Source organism: Felis catus, chromosome A1 (assembly GCF_018350175.1).
Source record: "Felis catus isolate Fca126 chromosome A1, F.catus_Fca126_mat1.0, whole genome shotgun sequence".
Taxonomy (NCBI): domain Eukaryota; kingdom Metazoa; phylum Chordata; class Mammalia; order Carnivora; family Felidae; genus Felis; species Felis catus.
This window is the reverse complement of record NC_058368.1, coordinates 77,447,114-77,467,912: the sequence shown is the minus strand read 5'-3', so window position 1 is coordinate 77,467,912 and position 20,799 is coordinate 77,447,114. Positions and strand designations below refer to the sequence as shown.

Here is a 20,799-nt window from a genome sequence, read left to right as displayed (position 1 = left end):
TTATCCCCCTCCCCACCCCAAAAAGAGAGAGAGAGAGAGAGAGAATCATTTCCTGGTGTTTTATCTCTATCACTGTAAACTCATTCTTCGGCTAATTAGCAACCATTGTCAGGCTCCTTTGTATTTTGTTAAAACTTGAGTCTTGTTTCTTCAACGGCAGGTTAAACCAATGACCCCAGAGGGCGACAATCAGAAAGCAGAACAAATAATTCAAGACATCATTGGATGAAATGAATCATAATTATGCTGCTATACCTGGCATTGTAACTAAGGAAATAAGCAATTAAAACCCTGCTGCTTGAGACATTCCCTTTGGCGACTGACATGCCAGAATCTCACTCAGTGGAAAATATGTGTAAATATAAGATATAACATTGTTTTTAATGGAAGTGTGCATTCTAACGATGAGTGATACCCTCTTCAAGATAGCTACTCCATCCACCAAACCCCACCTGCCTGCCCCCAGTGTCCCTGCTTCCAATGTTTTTGTAATTCCTTTCGGAAAATGATTATTTTATTTTATTTTCATTTGATAAAATGATTATTTTACTTCTTTTCATTTGAATGCCCTACTTTAAATATTGCGACTACTAGAATTCAGTTCCATTTAAATCTGAAAAACAAAAGTGGCCAAGAATTCCAGCTAATATATACATTTTTTTTTAATTTAACATTAACTCTAAGATACTGAGACCAGTTTTCTTATCCGGTCTGTAAACAGCTCACGTACATTTGCTTTTCTTTAGAGTCAGAGTATTACCAATTTAAGTTTGGGCATTTATTTTGAGTACAAACATTTTGACTAAAATCACAACTGGTTTTGTTCACATTTAATGTTTCAAAACCTGGTACATCGAATTAGGAAAATAATTTTCCCCCAACTCATTGAAAAGAAAGCTTATTTTTGAAGTCAGGGTCTCTTTATGAGCTATTTCCATGCCTTGAAGCCATTACCTTGTGTTTGCCTCTGTTGAGTGCACATCGACGTTGAGGTAGTTGTGTATGTGTTCTGGGATTACACAGAAAGCCTGGTTTTCTTTTTAGAAAGAAAAGCAGGAAACGTTGTTCGTACTCTAAAAACATCGATGGATCAAAGCATTAGCAAAACTGTCTCTTCAATTACAACTCATGGTCTGAGATACCGCAGCCACAGAATTATTTATATAGTTTCCTGTTTTCAGGGAGATTTCCCCTGCAGACTCATAGTTACCAAGGATTTCCAAATTAAAAAAAAAAAAAAAAGACTGAGGGATACGTACTAAACAATGATACTGATTTATAATCGGTGAGCCCACCGTGCCATTTCACGGAGAAAAATAACACAAGTAAATAGAAGCAGAACATCACAGGTAATGTGCTTAACAAGGACCATACACTACACTTTTTCTCATCTGGCTTCTTCGCTGCTGAAACTAGCTGGGTGCTAAGCACGAAGTCCCAGAAACATGTCCCAGAGAGTTCCAGCATTTTCACACCCTCCTGTGATGTGGATTCCTAGGACACACTTACAGAAATTTCTCTGAATTTCTGAAACGCACTTCATGAAGTTCCTTCGACACACTTCCCATCTGCGAGAGCAGTCTGGTCGGAGAAGGGAGAGCGTCTCACGGCCACGATGGTTCCTGGTGAAGAAAGAGGAGGAGTTGAGATTTTTATTCCTTTCCCTGGTGACTCTTGTAAGCTCCGCCCGAGTCGCTGTACTTGGTAACTGATCCGAATAAGGAAGAGGAACGTGAGCCTTTCTGTCCCAACAGTCCCCATGGCCTGGGACCCTGCACTCTTCTTTCTGATGCTTTGTGCAAACCCAAACAGCTGAACTATGGCACGCTGACTTCTCCAGAAACCCATATGGCTTTCCTCCACACCAGCCAATAAAGTCTTCATCAAGGCCGCCATCAAAGGATTCATTAGGGGAGGGGTGGAAAATTAGAATGATGTATCTAGGGAGACTGTATCTTCTTTGTCCATTCCTTTTTTCTCCTTCTTTTCTGTTTTCTTAGACTACATTTTTAAAATTAAAAAATCACTATAACCCTTTTCAGGAAAATAACAATGTGAAATGTGATATTTAACAGCATGTGCTAGATTTCGGTTTAGATTATACTCTCTCAGGCTGCAGACAGTCTGTTTTTCTAGTACAGTCTTGGAAAACTTTAGGACCCGTTATGGAGAAAATTCTCTGCTTAGCTTCAAGACATTTCAAATGCCCAATTTATTTCTCGACTCAGCTTATGGCTTTAATGAATGAGTGAATTCTCTGCAGAACATCTCTGCCATTTTAATGTGGACTTTATCCTTTCACTTAGCATCATTTTCAGTTTTTAGAGCGATTTATTTTCGAGTTAATGCACAGTTAGCTTTCAGATCTGAGTGGCCTTTCTATATCGAGGTATTTTTGCTTTGTCATCCAAACGACTCAACTTACTGAAACATTCTCTTACAGCTCAAGGGGCATTATTGCTTGCTTCCTTCCCCTCATCAAATAAATATGTATTGTTCTTTGGGGAATAAACAGCCTGCCAGGTATTTAGAGTACCAGGATGGGGTGAAGAAGTGATCATTCTCAACGATATCAGCTAGAAGAAAAGGAATATAATGCTATAAATGGTTAGATTCAAGACCGATGCTAACATTTGTTCATCTTACTAGTCTGATACACCTGGCCACTACTCCCCTCGAAAAATTACTCAAATGGAAAAATTTGCCCTTGCTTAGAAAAGATAACTATAAAATTTATAAATATACAGATACTCAGAAGTCCGATTCTAATTCTTTCTGCAGATGGTCATTATGGTTTGGGGAAAAAAAAATTTCATTTCTTAGGTTGACCTTTCATTTTATATTGTTTTACCAGCACAATTATAAAATAACCCGGGGGTTCTTGGGTGGCTCAGCCAGTTAAGCGTCCAACTCTTGGTTTCAGCTCAGGTCATGATCTCAGGATTCGTGAGTCTGAGCTCCTTGTAGGGCTCTGCGCTGACAGTATGGAACCTGCTTGGGATTCTCTCTCTCCTTCTCTCTTTCTCCCTCCCCCCACCCATCTCTCAAAATAAATAAACTTAAAAAAAAATAAAAATAAAATAAAATAACCCTAGCAAACTATCCAATTTTCAAGAGATGACTTCAGAAGAAGCTGTAAAGAAACCACACATAAACATGTCTTCTTGAGATTTGAGAATACAACAGACACGTGGACCGTCCAAAGAGCTTTCACAGAGGATAGCAAGCCCTCCAGGGAAAGAGAGGGATGCTGACATCAAGGTGTATTTTGGCCCCCTTGGTCTTCTCCCCCCATCATATGCTTGTGATCACATGACATTAGACACATGACATGGCAGAGAGCACTTTGCACGTGGAATTAAGATCACCAGTCTCACCAGGATCACCAAGATCACCAAGCTCACGTTTAAAATAGAAAGCCTGTCTTGGATCGTCCAGGTGGGCCAATGTCATCACAGAACAGAGAAGCATGGGCCAGAAAGATGAGGCAGGAAATTCAGAGAAACTGAAGGCGGGAAGGACTCGGCCCCTCTGTTGCTACACAGTTTTACCACGGGGACAGGGGCCACCAGCCAGGGATGCAGGCGGCCTCTAGAAACAGAGTCGCCAGTCAACAGCCATCAAGAAAACAGGATCTCAGTACTTCAACCACGTGAGAGTGAATTCTGCTAACCTCCGGAATCGGCCTGGGTAGTCAAGGCCAACACCTCGATTTCAGCCTCACGAAACCCTGAGTGGGGAAGCCAGTCTAGCCGAGGCATCTGACCTGCAGAACGGGGAAGTATTAAATGAATGCCATTTAAGCCACTGTGCCTGTGACAGCTTTTACAGCAGCGCTGAAAAGCAAATGCGTGTTTCGGTACCGGACGTGCGGGGTCGTGTAACAAATACCAGGAAATATGGAAGCGGCTTTGGAACAAGGCAGCGGGGGAAGTTGGGAGAAGATAAAGGACCAGGCTAATGAGATTCCCAGATTGCCGTGAACAAGATGTCGAAGTGTGGCGTTAACGACCACCGGCCAGGGCTCATAGAGGAATAAGGAAGGTGTTAATGGAAACCCGAAACGTGTTACGTGGTTTCGGCACGCTCCGCAGAATCGTGCCCTGCAGGAGCACGGAAGGCAGAGATTGCATGTGATGCGCGTGGGCTCTCCAGCCGAAAAGATGTCCCAGCAAAGCGTTCAAGGTGCAGCCTGGCAATTTTTGCTGCTTACGATAAAACGCGAAAGGGGAGCGAGAAGTGAGGGAACTGTTCGACCACACAAATCCAGGATTTGATGATGTGGGGAATCTCTGTCTTCCAAGAGGGCAAGAGATTAAAAGACTTTCCTTTCAGGAAAGCACACTCTAGAAAAAAAAACAGAAGAGAACAGAAGGTTCTGGGCTAATACGTCAGAAAGCTTGAATGGTCAGAGGAGGAAGTTAAAGGCTCTTCGAAGAAGTGAAAGGTGTGACTCATGGATCCCCTCGGCCACCTGGGCAGTAGCCAAAAACAGAGGAGGGATTACCTGGGAAAGATCTGTGGATGAGCTTCTCGTGTGATGGGGCGGATCCTTGCGGCACAGACCAGGAGCTCACACGTCGTTGAGAATTTAGATCAACAAGAACACTGCCAGCTTTGACTGGAAAGGACAGAGACAGGATGGAAGGAAGAAAGGGTGTCAGACCCCCCCCCCCCAAACGTGCTAATGAAACTTCTCAGCGGCAAACACGTGGTGTTCATCATAAAAGAGGAAGGATGAGTCAAAGGGCAGAGTTCTGAGCCCAGAGGGGAGCTGAGAACCACACACGACTGTTCCCAGTCCTGGAAACCAAATGGCGTTTGTGCAGCTGGACTTCGAACCTGCTTTGGACTGATGACCCCCTTTTCCTTCTGTTTTCTTCCTATCTGAGGCAGAGTGTCTATAACTCCTGGCCTCTGCCTATCTCACCAGTGTATGTTGGGAGCAGATAACTTGCTTTCTAGCTTCACAGATACAGAGGACTTTTGTCCCAGGATGGATTACACCCAGAGTCACATCAATACCTAATTTAGGTGGTTGGACCATGGGATTCGGGGATTTTGAACTAAGATTTCGAGATTTCTGCACTTTGAGTTGATGTTGTATTGGAGGGAGGCATTTGGAACCTTAGGATGTGGTTTGCATGTGGCATGGATGTGAATCTTTGGAAACCAGAGGGCAGGGCGGTAGACTGAATAATGGCCCACTCCACCATCACCCCCCCCCCCAAAAAAATGCCCCTAACCTAATCTTCAGAACCCGTGAACACACTGCATGGCAGAAGAGACTTTGCAGGTAGGAATAAGATTATGGACCTGGAGATAGAGGATTATTCCGGATTATCTAGGTGGACCCATTCTGATCACCTGAGCCCTGAAAACCACAGAAGAAGGCAGACAGTCAGTCAGAGACATAGTGCGAAAGGCAGAAGAGATGATGAAAAAGGAGAAGCCAGAGAGATTGGAAGAATGAGCAGAACTTTGTGGGTCATCACTGGCTTTGAAGATGGAGAAAAGGGCCATGAGCCAAGAAGCGGGGACACACGTCCTCTGGACACTGAGAATTACCCTGCCAACAGTATACAGGCACATCAGGACCCCGGTCCTTACAAGCAAAGGGAACCACCAGACTGAATGGCCATAGAAGTGAATTCTGCCCCAGAGTCTCTGCAGAGGAACTCAGCCCTGCCAGTGTCTTGATTTTGGTTTGTGAACAGGGGGTAGAGAAACCAGTCAGCCCCGCGAGACCTCTGACCCACAGAACTGTGCATAAATGTGTGCTGGTTTAGCTGGTAAGTAAGTAGCGATCTGTTAACAACCTCAGTGGGAAACACACACAGTTAGAATTTCCACCACAGCGCTGGGCGCTAAGATACAGTGAAGTAATGCCTCCTGTTATTAGAAGACAAAGATTATGAATCTAGGATCTGTACCCGAGAAACTACCTTTCAAAATGCGACAATGAAGTTTATTTGTTTAAATTAAATATGTGTACGCATGGGGGCACCTGGGTGCCTCCGTCAGTTAAGCGTCTGGCTCTTGGTTTCAGCTCAGGTCGTGATCTCACAGTTCATGGGTTTGAGCCCCTTGTTGGGTTCTGTGCTGACAGTGTGGAGCCTGCTTGAGAATTCTCTCTCTCTCTCTTTCCCTCTCTCTCTCCATCCCTCCCCCTGCTCGCTCAGTCTCTCTCTCAAAATAAATAAACTTAAAAACATTTTTTAAAAATATGGGTACTCATGAAAGTTCACCTTCCGCATGTGCTAGCCGAAACATAAATTGAAGTTTTACTCTAGTGAAACAAGGGCACAGCAAAGAAGATAATGTAGGATCTTAATGCGGGTGGTATAGTGAAAAATAAATGGTAAGATGATATCTGTGCCACAAAAAATTTTTTAAAAAAGTTTGTATTAGAACATCGAGACGGGTATGATTATGAGGCTGGATGAGTTAGCGATACAGGAAAGAATGTAGAATATTTTCCTGACTATATGAAACATGAAAGACAATTGGAACTCGGGAAAAAATGTGCAAGAGAATCACAAGCCACATACAAAGCTATCTAAAATTTTCATGATTTTTATGAATTGATGAAGCATAAAAGTGAGAATCTGTTTTGCCTGATGTTTAAACTATCTTCAGTAATACTGTAATGAAGTGGGATTAAACGAATGCTAAGGATGTACTTTATTTTACTTTCAATATTCAAAATATTGAATATTGAAGAGCTCTGTGTGCTCTTAGCATACAGAGCACAAACACATAGGGAAATGTCATTGTATTTTTAGAGAAAAGCAGTGATTGGCCACATGTAGGGATCACTGGGGGAGGAAAGAACTATAGTGATACAGCTTTCTTAGTGGGTCTAAATCACTGGATTAAGATATAGGTGAAGGGATTTTTTGTGTAGACTTCTGAAGATAATCACTCCCAACATAAAAGCAAACAAAAATGTGGAAACAGAATCCATCCAAAGTGTTTATCCCTGGAGAAGAGTATTAGGATCAAAGAGAAAGAAAGGTAATGATGTTTTGGGGACCCCGGGTGGCTCAGTCGGTTAAGCGTCCGACTTCGGCTCAGGTCATGATCTCAGTCCATGAGTTCGAGGCCCGCGTCGAGCTCTGTGCTGACAGCTCAGAGCCTGGAACCTGCTTCGGATTCTGAGTCTCCCTCTCTCTCTGCCCCTCCCCTGCTCATGCTCTGTCTCTCTGTCTCAAAAATAAATAAAAACATTTTTAAAAAATGTTTAAGGGGCGCCTGGGTGGCGCAGTCGGTTAAGCGTCCGACTTCAGCCAGGTCACGATCTCGCGGTCCGGGAGTTCGAGCCCCGCGTCGGGCTCTGGGCTGATGGCTCAGAGCCTGGAGCCTGTTTCCGATTCTGTGTCTCCCTCTCTCTCTGCCCCTCCCCCGTTCATGCTCTGTCTCTCTCTGTCCCAAAAATAAATAAACGTTGAAAAAAAAAAATTAAAAAAAAAAATGTTTAAAAAATGTAATGTTTGCTTTGTGATGTTATTCGAGCATTTTTATTTCCATGCACATGTAATAATTTTCTCATTGCCATTATTGCCAGTTTATTTCCAAAATATTTATTTTTTTGTTATGAAAATGCATTCCAGATAAACTCTCTTAGGTGGGTATTAGTAAAAGGTTATCGTGTGGTCTTATCCTTACTACCTTTAACACTTCCTATTGGGGGAGTGGGGGAAGAGCAGACAGTAAGTGGCCAAGTAAACAGAAGCATCCGACTGTCCCACTTCTGACTCCAGTAAAATAACCAAAGGAACGTGAAAACTCCAGGTCATCAGAAAGGGCCCATCCACGTGCAAGAGACTGAGCCATTTCTTCAAGAAGAATGGAAATCAGGTCACATTAGAGCATGCCGGGGGCTCCCCTGCAAGAATTGAGACCTGTGACCCCACAAGTACTCGCTTGGAGGAAAATGGTTTACGGATAAGGGCGAGTTGAGAGAGAGCTGGCAAGCATTCTCCCAGACTTCCTGCGGTCAGGGCCGGCTGACCAGAGACGTTCTCGACGGCTGTGCAGGGTCCCCAAGGCAAAGCATGGGCTTCCTCTCCAGTGCAGCACGAGAGGGTCGGTAGAAGAGGTGTGGGTCACACGGGTATCGTAATACAGCACAGAAAAGATTCAGGTGAATGAAACTAACTTGGGAAGGGCTACCCAGAGCGCTGGATCCCTAGCTGCACTTCTAACCATCCTTGGTGGGAGTGGGGGTGGGGGGGGGTGGTTGAGATGTCAAACCAAGTAAGTAATAAAGTCACTCGAGCTGTTTTGACACATCACTGTTAAAAGAGAAATATACAGAATATTATTTCCCAGGGCTGTTGTAAGAAAAATGTGTCACAATTTTGGAGGCTGGACATCTGAGATCAAGGTGTTGGGAAGGTTGGTTCCTTCTGAGGGATGCGAGGGACAGTCTGTTCCACACTTGTTACCTAGCTTCTGGGGGTTTGCCGGCGACTTTGGTATTCCTTGGCTCATAGATACATCACTTGTCCACCCGACCTACTCCCTGTGTCTGTTCACAATGTTCCCTCTGTCCATATCTGTCTCAGTGTCCAATTTCCTTTTTCTTTTAATTTTTAATATATGGATACAGATCATATTGGATTAGGTATCCCGTAGTGACCTCCTCTTGATTAAGTCTCTGAAGATCCTCTCTCTGAATCAGGTCACATTCTGTGGTACTAGGTTCTAGGTCTTTAATATCTCTGCGGGGGACTTGGTTCAACCTTTGTCACACAGAAAACAAAATATGGAATCTCATAAAATATGCTTTACATGACAGCAGGAAGTTGAGAAGCAGAATGCTACAGCACGTATTGGAGAAAAGTTACCCCAGAGTCATTTTACACAGCATCTACTCAATAACCTTCAAGAACATACGGAAACTTTAAGACAAGAGGAGAGGAGTGGAAAGGGAATTGGGCTGGGAAGCAGGCAACCGTAACACTGGGCTTAGATTTTAAAAAGGAAATATTGTAGGGCAGCAAAGAAAACTTGCAAATACATGCTAGATGTATTGCATCAACCATCTAGAAATCGGAATAAACAAGAGGGAGGGACAAGCATGAAGAATGTAGGGGCCAGGTCCAAGGTGGAGACCTGTGGTATAGAAATGGAGACAGGGGATGTGATAGGTTGAAAACATACAAAACATAAAACTGAGAAAAGAAACAAAGAAATGACAGGAAATATCTGGCCTGAGCTTGAGGACAATCCTATGGGCAGGTGAAAGCGATTCTCTCTATTCTGGCAAAATTTCAGAAATTAGATTAAATTCCAAACAGTCCCGAGTTCTGAGGATGAAGGCAATATCCCACAGGCTCCAGGGGAAAATATGTCTTTGACCACTGGACGTCACATTTCTCTTTCAAAAAGACTGGACCGGCATCCAAGGCTGCGTCTGTTCTGCGGGAATCTCTAGCGTGTGGCTGGTTGGTCCCGCGCGGATGAGAGAAACAAGTCCCGTGGATCTGCCTCCCCAGGAGTGTGTCACGAGAACCCCACAATCCCTGTCACTCTCCAACGGCACTGACTGAGAGAACAAAATGCTGGAGTCCTGTGTGACCACATGCATGAAAAGGCAGCCCAGCCCGCCTGCGGGGGAGGTGTGCAGGGGGAAATCCAGGCATACGGGTTACAGTGCTCACCTCCACCAGGGGGAGGGCACGTCCCTCTCTGATGGCCACAGTAATCCCGTGATTTGTCCTTCATGCTGCCTGGTGTGCTCTCGGCCTTGCAGTTCATGAAATAGGCTTGAATTTTTCCAGTATTACTCCCGCCACCTGTTCTTGTTCTTTTCGTTTTTTCATCCAAATTAGCTCCTCTGGGTTTCTCCTAATTGCCACCACATAATCCCTGAATAAGATAGATATAAAGCAATATGCAAACGTTATTAATAATTACTACGTGAGGGATACCTGGGTGGCTCAGTGGGTTGAGCGACCGACTTCAGTTCAGGTCATGGCTCGTAAGTTTGAGCCCCACGTTGGGCTCTGCGCTGACAGCTCAGAGCCAGGGGCCGGCTTCAGATTCTGTGTCTCCCTCTCTCTCTGCCTTTCCCCCACTCTCTCTCTCTCTCTCTCTCTCTCTCTCTCAAAAATAAATAAACATTAAAAAAACTTTTTAAATAATAGTTACTAGATGAGAAGATATAAAATATGAGTAATTTGACAATAACTGAGTTTAAGACATCTGATGGTAGCCAAAAAATGATACAGAATGAAGAGATGGAAGAAACAAAATTTTGTTAACCTCCTTATCAGTGATACTGGTAATTAGACAAATCTAAGTTCGAGTGTGTATGGTTTTTTAAAAGCTCAAGTTCAAGTAGAATTAATAACAGCCAGCATTTAACAAATTATGAAAAAAACAGCATTTAAATATGCTCACACAGAAAGTTACAGAAAGCAAAGGGAGTGGTAAAGAAACAATTTTAAATGTTTGGAAATATTATTATATGATGATAAAAGCAAGACCAAGCAGTGTAGATACGACAATAAACGTAAATGGGTTAAACTCCCCTTTTCATTGTGAAACTTACATGTAGAACACAGTAGAGAGAAAATATAAAGAGACCAAGAAAAATTAAAATAATGGACAAAGGTATATCAGATGATGTATCTGCATGGATGCTAATACGCATGGAGTTTACATTAATACCAGACAAAATATGCTCTATACGACAAGAGGAATATAAACAACAATAAAACTTCACCAAAAATAAACGAACAAAGTGTCATGTTTTCATGATTTATACTAAATGTCTAGTGAAAAATGTGAAGATTTATGAATTTTCTGTACCTGACATACATATGTCTGTGGCTGACATAATAGCCAAATGTATAAAAAGCAAAATCGTTAGAAACAGTTGTAGAAGACACATTTCTCGGTGGGTGACGTTCTAATAGGCAAAAAATATATAAACAGAGAGACTAAGCATTGTTAGCAATGTTAATATTTGCAAAAAATAGCAAGATAATAGTTTTACATAACACAAAGAAAAACCACAAAGAAAATAATGAGAGAAAATCAAATTTCTTAAGTATATGTATTTATTTTGTGAGAGGCAGAAAGGGTGCACAAAAGTGAGGGGGGAGGGACAGAGAGGGAGAGAGAGAATCCCAAGCAGGCTCTGCACTGTCAGCACATGGCCTGAGGCTGGGCTGGATGTCGGGCACTCATGGGTCATAACCTGAGTGGAAATCAAGAGTCTTATGCTGAACCGTCTGAGCCACCCAGCTCTCTGAGGAAAAGAACTTTTTTAAAAGGCCACGTTCTTGAAACTAAGGTAAATAAAACTTGAAGTTAGTGACAAAATTAGTTTTGAAAAGTATCAGCTGACATTTTTAAAAAGCCATAAAACACTCTTTTAAGTCACTTAGATATAAAAGGAAATGTTGGGGCGCCTGGGGGACTCAGCCTGTTAAGCGTCTGACTTCGGCTCAGGTCACGATCTCGGGGTCCGTGAGTTCGAGCCCCGCGTCGGGCTCTGGGCTGATGGCTCGGAGCCTGGAGCCTGCTTCCGATTCTGTGTCTCCCTCTCTCTCTGCCCCTTCCCCGTTCATGCTCTGTCTCTCTCTGTCTCAAAAATAAATAAACGTTAAAAAAATTTAAAAAAAAAAAATAAAAGGAAATGTACATTACGGTTACAGAAAATGTAAAATCGCGGCAAATTAAAACATGAAAGAATTGGCTGAAGCTATTCTCAGAGGAAAATTTAAAGCAATAACTAACTTATTAAGGAAAAACATGAATTCGAACGAGTAAAGTAGCATTGAATTCAATATGGTTAGAAGGGGGTAATAAAAGAAGATTGAACAAAGGATGAAAAAGGAAATAACATAAGAAATTGATGCATTAGCAAACAGAATATCAGAACATATCCATTATTTCAAGACCTGTATCTCTGATCATGCAAAGGAAAGTGGGCAAAAGAAATCTTTCAAGTCTTATCAGGGACAAAAAAAAAAAAAAGATGAAATAGAGTATTAACAATAAAGAAGATATAGAAGCCTAGTCTTAAAATATGCATAACTCTGCATTAATACATGTAAAACTATCAATAAGACAAGCTATTTTTAGAGAAATGTGAATGATCAGACTTGACAAAAAACCCTCACAGATTGATAGCCATAAAAGAAACTGTAAAATCATACAAATTACCTTGAAGAAAAGCTGGTATCCAGAAAGTTTTTTAGATTCCAAACTAGAGTTTCTAAAACTCCGTAATTGTGTATCTAGAATACACATATATATTGTGTGTATATTACATATATAATCTCACTTAGTAATACACAAAGTTTAAAATCACTCCTACCAAACCAAATAAAGATTAACTATGTGCAGTCACACATGCTGAATAGAATCTTACTCACATGTGAGATCTATAAATTACATGCACACTTACGTGTGAATATATGTGTCTGTATGAATAACCATTTGGGAAAACAAATGCAGCAGTTTCTTCTTGTTTCTTCATTCATCCTAATGAAGTCAGATTTGGGGTGATTTCCCCCTTCTTTTTACTTTACTGTTTCTTAAACTTTTGCATTCAGAAAAATATTAAGCATATTACTTGTTCAGATATCTTAATAGTCATATATTTCCAAACTTAAAGGTGGTGAAAGGTAAATTACTGAGATAATGAAGGATTATATTTAAATATTTTCATGTGTTTATTTTAACCATTTCCGTAGAACATCTGACATTCCTGTACTTAGATAATATTTGTATTGACTACACTAGAATAATTGTTTTGAGCTGTTAAAAATAAGGGTCTTCCATGAGTGGTTCAGACCAACTGAAAACAGAAAAAGAATTTGAATTGGATGTTTTTTAAAGTCTTTTCTCATAATAAATTCTTTTTTTAATCTTTTTTTAAAATTTTGTTTTAATGTTTATTTTTGAGAGAGACAGAGACAGAATGCGAGTGGGTTAGGGGCAGAGAAAGAGGGAGACACAGAATCCGAAGCAGGCTCCAGGCTCTGAGCTGTCAGCACGGAGCCCGACGCGGGGCTCAAACTCAGGAGCTGTGAGCTCATGACCTGAGCCAAAGTCAGACGCTCAACCGACTGAGCCACCCAGGTGCCCTTAACCTTTTGAAAATTTGTTAATGTTTATTTTTGAGAGACAGAGAGAGAGAGAGAGAGGGAGGGAGACAGAACGTGAGCAGGGGAGGGGCAGAGAGAGAGGGAGACACAGAATGGGAGGCAGGCTCCAGACTCTGAGCTGTCAGCACAGAACCTAATGTGGGACTTAAATCCATGAACTATGAGATCATGACCTGAGCCAAAGTCAGACACTTAACCGACTGAGCCACCCAGGCGTCTCCCCCCGACCATAATAAATCTGATTCTATTCTTTGTCCCAACTTACAATAGCAATAATTATTATGTGAGATTTTACTATTTGCAGGCACCATTCTAAGCAATTTGTGTATATTATTTAATTCTCCAAAAAAAAAAAAATCTATGAGGCTGGTACTATAAGATAGAATAGTAATTCCTGTTATTATTATTATTATTACTTAATGCCAAATGGCAGCTAATGATTCGTTAGAGATTTCAAATAGAGTATTTTGTAAGCAAAATGTATCAGAACATTTCATTCACTGAAAATTTCCCTTTTCCCTTTCGTAACCTTTTCCCTTTCTAATATATATAGTGTGCAATGAAATTCATTTCCTTCATCTAATATATATAACGTGCAATGAATTTCATTTGTGCAATGAAATTATTGCATGAGAAATGAATTCTTTTCATCTGGAAATAAGTTCTGGTAGTCCCTTGAATGATGTGTTAGACTCAGCCGCTGGGGGTAGGTTTCCCAGGAAGCATGTCTGTTTCCCAGGAAGCAGGTGGTTGATCCCGGAAGTGCACCTGCCAGGGGGTCAGGGAAGCAGGATTCTCAGAGGGACAGTATCTGGAGCTGGAATGGCCCTTCACAGATGCCCTGATGATCGAAGGCAGATGCCCAGGGGCCGAGAGACGGTTTCTGCCAGTATTATTCTAGCTGGGGGAATGAATCAGAGATGGAACAGAGCAGAACGAGATACAGAAAAGCACAGTGATGTTTTCTAGGCAGACCCAACAGAATAGAAATTGTTTTTAGGCATAAATCCGAAACGATGGAAGGATGGATAAGGTTCAAAGAGCTTTTGCTCTCCTGGACAAATAGGCCGCATGTTTCCTGGGAAATCTGATCCAAAGAAATGTACAAACTTCTCCATGTAAACAGTTCAGGCAGGTCCCCTTCCCAGGCCACTCACAACCTTGCTTAGGTGCTCCATTGCAATACTTTCCCCTGCAGACATTGGATCCAGAACGCACAGGCTTCTCGCGTAAAAAATAAGAGATGAACAAACCAAGAAGAAAAAAACGACTTGAAGAAAACAGGGCCCCTGCAGGGAGGAAATAAAACGTGGCAAATAAAAGCTCTGCAAATCTCTCCATGATGAAAGAATATATTGCAACTGTAAAATGAGACCAGTCAGTTCAAAACAAAACAACAACAACATTCGGAGTACGTGAAAGAACTCTTGGAAATTAAAATGTGATAGAAAAAAAAAAAACTCAATAATATCATTACACAATGAAAGTCCCCAAATCCTCCAGAAAGTAGAGCAAAGAGATGCAGTGGCATAAAGAGAAATGAAATAAGAGAATTCAAAGGCAGGGCCCAGGGGTGCCTGGGTAGCTCAGTCAGTTAAGCGGTCTGACTTAAGCATCTGACTTTGGCTCAGGTCATGATCTCACAGTTCGTGAGTTCGAGCCCCACAGCAGGCTCCGCACTGAGTGTGAACAGCCTGCTTGGGATCCTCTGTCTCTCTCTCTCTCTCTCTCTCTCTCTCTCTCTCTCTGCCCCTCCCTCGCTCTCTCTCAAAAATAAATAAACATTAAAAAATAAAATAAAACTAAAAGGCGGGGCCCAGAAGCCCAACAACTGAAGATGGGTGTCATGCACAGAAAGAAATCTGGAGGATGAGAATTTCTGAACTAGAATTCCATGCTCAGCCAAACAAGAAATTAAATATGAGGTAGAATAAACACATTTTTAGGCATGCGGCATCTCAGAAATTTGCTCCCAGGAGCTTTTCCTTACGAAGATACTACCTTGGTCCACCAAACCCAGAAAGGACATAGGAGCTATTCCTCAATAGGAGAGCCACAGGACAGAAGCTGCAGGTGTCCCCAGGGGGTCGTTGATTGAGGCTGTCAGGCTGGTGGCTGTGCGCCAGGCATAAAAGCAACAGGTCCATATCGTGAAAGACTCCGGGAGATAAAGCTGATAGACCATCCCCATTCTGCGGAAACAACTGGGAGGGATTTGGGGTTGAAGTCGCGAGTACGTAGGAAACTGTTAGATAATGATTAGCTCTTGGAAAACCAGAATGGCGAGGGACGGAGATCTCCAGGTGACTGCATGTCTGAGTTAAGACTTGTTTTGACAACATCGTAATACAGGGAAGCATGCTGAACTTAGAGTGGGAGGTGCATATGGGCTGAAAAATGAGTATTTTATCCTCACGTGCCCTAGGGGGAGGTCTATAAAGATAAAAAGATAAAAAAAATCAAGAAAAGCATAAAACAGGTTATTTCCAGAAATGTAGCTAAATACAGAAACAGCAGAAAGAGGCTCAAGTATTTGTCTCTGAGAAGGAAAAATTGGGGCTGGGGGAGGTGGAAGAATTTTTTTTTTAAATATCTTGTGGAATTATTTGATTATTAATATATATGCATGTATAACTCTGAAAAAATCCTATAAAAGGATGGAAAAGGGGGAAAGAAAGTGTGAATTTTATCAGTCAAGCAGAATAGTACATTTATTGGCCTAAATGAACTGCCTTATTCTTTCTGAAATGACTTTAGTTATACATCAGTAAACTAGCTTCTGAACACATTTGGAAGAGCTTCTTGTTTGGATGAAATTGTCAAATATATATATTCTCACTATTTCTAAAATGTTGATCTAAATGAACTTTAGATTTCTATTCTTATAATCTTAACTATAAACTCTCTTTTTTGTAGAATATAATTTGGAAAATGTATACTTCAATAAATGATTAGTCTACTAGTGAGGTATCTTATTTGAAAAAAGAAAATATCATACAATAAAAATGTCGGAGATGCAGACCTCATTAATTCAGTTTTTTTTCCGTATTCTATCTAGGAGAAGGTGAAGTTTACCTTTGAATGCCTAAGAAGAAATGAATATTGTAAGCATCATTATAAGGATATCTTGGTCATTTCTTTAAAAGAAACTGAAGATTGCAGTGTATAATATCTTATTTAATAGATTTTTAATTAAACAAATATGTATTGAGTTTATTCATGTAATAAGTGCTTGTTAAGTATCTGTTTTGTTCAGGCATTCTTACATAGTGGGAACACAAAGCTGAAATACATAGTTCCTGCTTTTAAGGTGACACATGAATAAGGAAATTGACATAAAACTAGCAATTACGGTGAAAAGGACAGATAACAATTGAAGAGTTCCACAGAATACACTAGCAGCCCAGGAGAGAGTATAGACTTCACACAGGCAATGTCAGGAAAGCTGACCTTGAAGATAAATGAGAGTAAGGTCTATGAGTTGATGGAAAAAAGTCCAGGAAGAAAAAGCAGCTTGAGAAGTGGTGAAGGTATCGTGTGCTCTGGAAGAACCAGCAGTTCAGGCTGTCTGGAACATTGGCCAATGAGTCTGCAGAGATGGGAAAAGGTATTTTAGATTGTATTAGTTAGGTGGAGACAATGAGACACTACTACTAGCTATTATTATTAAGAGGAGCCAAATTTTTCATGCTTCTGTATACTAGGCACTAAGCCAAGCTCTTTACATACAAAATCTTGGTTTAATCCTTGTAACTACTCTGTCCTCACTTTTAAAGTTTCAAGCTTGAGGATAGTATAATAAAATCTGTGTAGAAAGTTTTTGCTAACACTTGCGAAAATGTTGCTGTCAGGTAAAAAAAAAAAAGATACAAAATGGGTTCTGTAGCTACTTAACAAAATTATATATAACAGAGCAAGAAACAAGATTGGAAAGAGTAGAGGTAGCCAAGTATTTTATTCTTTTCACCAATTTGAAAGTTTCTAAAATATCCATGTATCAATTTAAAAATAAGAACAATGCATTATTATAGGGGAAGCAGGGAAAGGAGAAGGGAGGAAGAGAAGAGATTCTGGGAGGAGGGAAGATAAAAGAGAGGGGGCAGGCATTCCTGGAAAGGCAGGGGAGGTTGGAAATAGAACAGAGAGCCTCTTCCTGCAATGGTCCAGGCATAAGATAGGTCTTCTGCAGTAGAACAGCAAATGGAAGAAAAAGAACAATATTTACAAAATAAATCCAACGGAAATGTCCCCATTGGATGCTTAGAAGGTTCTGCCCATTCACCAAGAAGGCGAGCTAAGGACAGGGCGAGGTCGAGAGGAAGTGATTACTAAAGCTGGTTCCTAGAGCTATGATGTTACAATTGTTCGGTTGTTTCTCTTAGCACAAGTAGTTACTGTTACTTTACCTGTTACATCAGTTAATCGCATTCCTTCTAAAGAAAAAGGATGGTTGTACAGCCTTGGTCACCAAGCTGATCCAGAACCTCAGGTTCTGATTTTGGACCTAATGGAACCTTTCACTCTGTATTCATCACAACCCAGAGCTTCCCTGGTGTGGCCTCCGGGAATGTAAAAAGAGCGCAGTGAGGAACTTAAAAGTACCGGTTGACTATGTGTCCACATTGCATTGACTTGCCTTTCCTTTACAAAATGCTTAACTGCCTGTAAGATTTTGTGGATCAGAACGTTAGAGTAACAGCTTCACTGTACTGTGTGAGCTCCTGCCCGTGGCTCTTGGCGCCTTTTAACCGGGCCCTGTCCTGTCTTCACCCTCCAGGGCTCTACGAAACCTTCCTAACCAATGATGAACCCGAATGCTGTGATGTCAGGAGAGAAGAGCGCCCCAGCAAGCCCTCCAGAGGGACGGTGGGGACCAGCGGCCCCTGTCACAGGACGTCACTCACAGTGTCATCAGCAACCAGACTGTGCAACAGCAGACTCAAACTGTGTGTGCTCGTACTGATTCTCCTGCACACAGTGCTCACGGCCTCCGCGGCGCAGAACAGCACGGCGCTGAGCGTAGGGGGCATCAACGCGCTGGAAGACAGCTCGGCGCGCGAGGAGTAGCCGGGAGGGCCACCCCAGGGCCACCAGGGCCACCAGGGCCCCGCCAGGGCGCACCCAGCACCTGCCCGCTGCCGCTCGGACACACTGGGTGCTTTTACCCTCCAACCGCTTCTCGCAGGGCCTTTAGGGTAAAATCTCAGAAGATGGGCCTGGATCCAAACGAGGACACAAACACAGCTTTTTATTGACTAAAAGGCTGTAAAGTGACTTAAATTTCTCACACCATTTTATACACTGTGTTTTAATGTTTGGAGGTTTTATTTGCTTTCCTTTGATTTTGGGTTTATTTGTTCTTTTATTTTTTTGCACTTGTTAATACAGGATTTATTTTTTGGGGATGGTTTCTCAGAGGTAAACTAAGTCTTCACTGTCTCTTTCTCTCTTTCTCTCTCTCTCTCTATATATATATTTCTAGTCATTGTGTGTGTTCATCAGATAGTTCTGTCTCTATGTCCTGTCAGTTTCTATTAGCGGAATGATTGCTATGACCTCGCGGTATATAGCAAAATACAACAACAACAAAAAAAAAATCATAAAAAAATAAAAAAAGACAAAAAAAAGAAAACAACAAAAAATAAAAATAAAAAAACCCCTAACTCTTCCCTCCCGCTTCCGAAAGCGACTGCCTTCCCCGCCCCCTCCCATCCCCAGCCCCTCCCAGTCCCCTCCCCAAAACCCTCCCTATCCCATGCCTGCCCCCAATCATCCCATCCCCACCCCCCACTCCCCAATCCCCTTCCCCCCAACCTTCCCATCCCGGCCCACCCCCCCTCCAGCCCCTTCCCAGGCCCCGTCCCCGCCAACCTCTTCCCAGGCCCCGCCCCCGCCAGCCCCTTCCCAGGCCCCGCCCCCGCCCGGCCCCCGCCAGCCTCTTCCCAGGCCTCGTCCCCGCCAGCCCCGCCCTCTCCCCGCCCCCTCTCAGCCCCAGCCCCGCCCCCAGCAGACAACATCGCTTGCTTCTGTCTGTGCAGCCGCAGTGCGGGCGCGCACGCTCCGCGGTCCTCGGGCCGCTGTCGCCGACCCCGCCGGGAGCAGAACAAGGGGTTCCTTTTTAGCTGAACAAACAAGTGCTCTCCATGGTAGGCGGAATCAGACAGTTAACACATTTTTATGTTGAAAACAAAACAAAAGCAAAGAAAACCACCATGAACTACGTTGCTCCAGCTCCCATCCCCCGAGGCCCCGTCCCTCGTCGCCGTCGCGGGTGGTCAGGTGGCCGCGAGCCCGCCCAGAGTCAGGACGGGCGCGGCTGGATGCCCCTCCTGCGGGACTGCGGGCGGGCTCTCGTGCGGGTCTTGGCTCGCTCGGGCCCTTGCAAGGGCAGCAAAGGGACTGAGGACACAAATCTGGGTTTCTTTCTCCTCCTTTGTGGTCGTGGAGGAGACCGCAGAGATGCTCCAACCCCGGCAGAATACAGAATATATACAATTTTACCCCCCGTATTCCCCCACCTATGATTTTTAAATTATTCCAGGTATAAAGTGTATGCAATTCTGCATTATCACAAAAGAAGAACTTGTTTAAAAAACAAATAGGTTAGCCATTTTCATTCAAGTGCAAAAACTCTGTCACTGGAACACGCTCTAGGTAGTTGACAAAAAGAGAAGAAATCAGATCGCTCTGTTTGTATTTTTTCTTTTCGTGGGAACATTTCACCTGCTGAGTGTACATGAATTTGCTTTCTAAAAAAGGCTTTTATGAGTTTACAGTAGAATCAGTGGAAGGAAGAGTTCATAAGGGCTGTTTTTAAAAAAACAAACAAACAAAACAAATAATTAAAAAAAACACTTTACATTCCTTCCTATACTCTAACTACACTTGGGAAGTGCACTTCAGATATGTTTGCTGTGTAGCTGGGAGATGAAGGGAAACCATAGAAAAGGTCCTCGTAGCGAACAAAATTTAGTTATTAACTTTATAGCTATGAAATTCCCCCAGGCATTTGTTTTTGTTCAAACAAACTTTAATCTCTGCATCATACTTAACCCTGCGACATGCGTACAGTATGCATATTTTGTTTTGAATAAAAAAAATGTTTTGTTCCAGTCTGTTAAGAATATTCAAAAAATAATAAAGGTATTGCTTAATAAAATTGCTAGAATTGTTTAGCAGTACATGCACAAATATTTTACTAGATTCTTCGTTTTAATAGTGTTTTGTTGAGACTGAAAATCCTAAAATGGTCTGCGCAAATACAAAAAAAAAACCCGCCAAAATGCAAAACTCTCCAGTTTTTGTTCCTTTTTTAAAAATTGTTTTTTATGCAAATGCCAACACACATTCACGCATGCACACACACACACACACACACACACAGGGTACAGTATTATAATTACAGAAATACCATGCTATTTCTGGGGCCACAAGAGGGTGGGAAGAGGTGCTTGGGGGACACTGAGTTGCTGCAAGTGTTAAACACTGGGAGAACCGTGCATGTTTAAAGACCATCTAGTGGTGGACCACAGATTTCAGGGGAGTTGGGGGATGACTAAAGTAGGGGAGCAGTGGGGGAAGGATACAGGGGGGCTGACTCATGAGAAAGGATTTAGGAGGTGAGTTCTTTTTCAACTGACCCCTTAAAGGCTTTAAGATATATGGCCAG

At 42.3% G+C, this 20,799-nt stretch overlaps 1 protein-coding gene across 2 annotated transcripts in view; it reads left to right on the top strand.

The window, feature by feature from the left end:
• Positions 1 to 18,915, top strand: part of NALF1 (NALCN channel auxiliary factor 1) — a 673,349-nt gene extending 654,434 nt beyond the window's left edge. The window contains exons 4-5 of one of the 2 annotated variants that reach the window (XM_023253100.2): positions 16,189 to 16,234; positions 17,908 to 18,047. In XM_023253100.2, the coding sequence (XP_023108868.2) occupies positions 16,189 to 16,211 (23 nt within the window). In that variant the 3' untranslated portion in view covers positions 16,212 to 16,234; positions 17,908 to 18,047. Of the gene's footprint in view, positions 1 to 16,188; positions 16,235 to 17,907 lie in introns of both variants that reach the window. The other variant, XM_003980527.6, reaches the window with a different exon arrangement.
• The last annotated feature ends 1,884 nt before the right edge of the window (positions 18,916 to 20,799 follow it).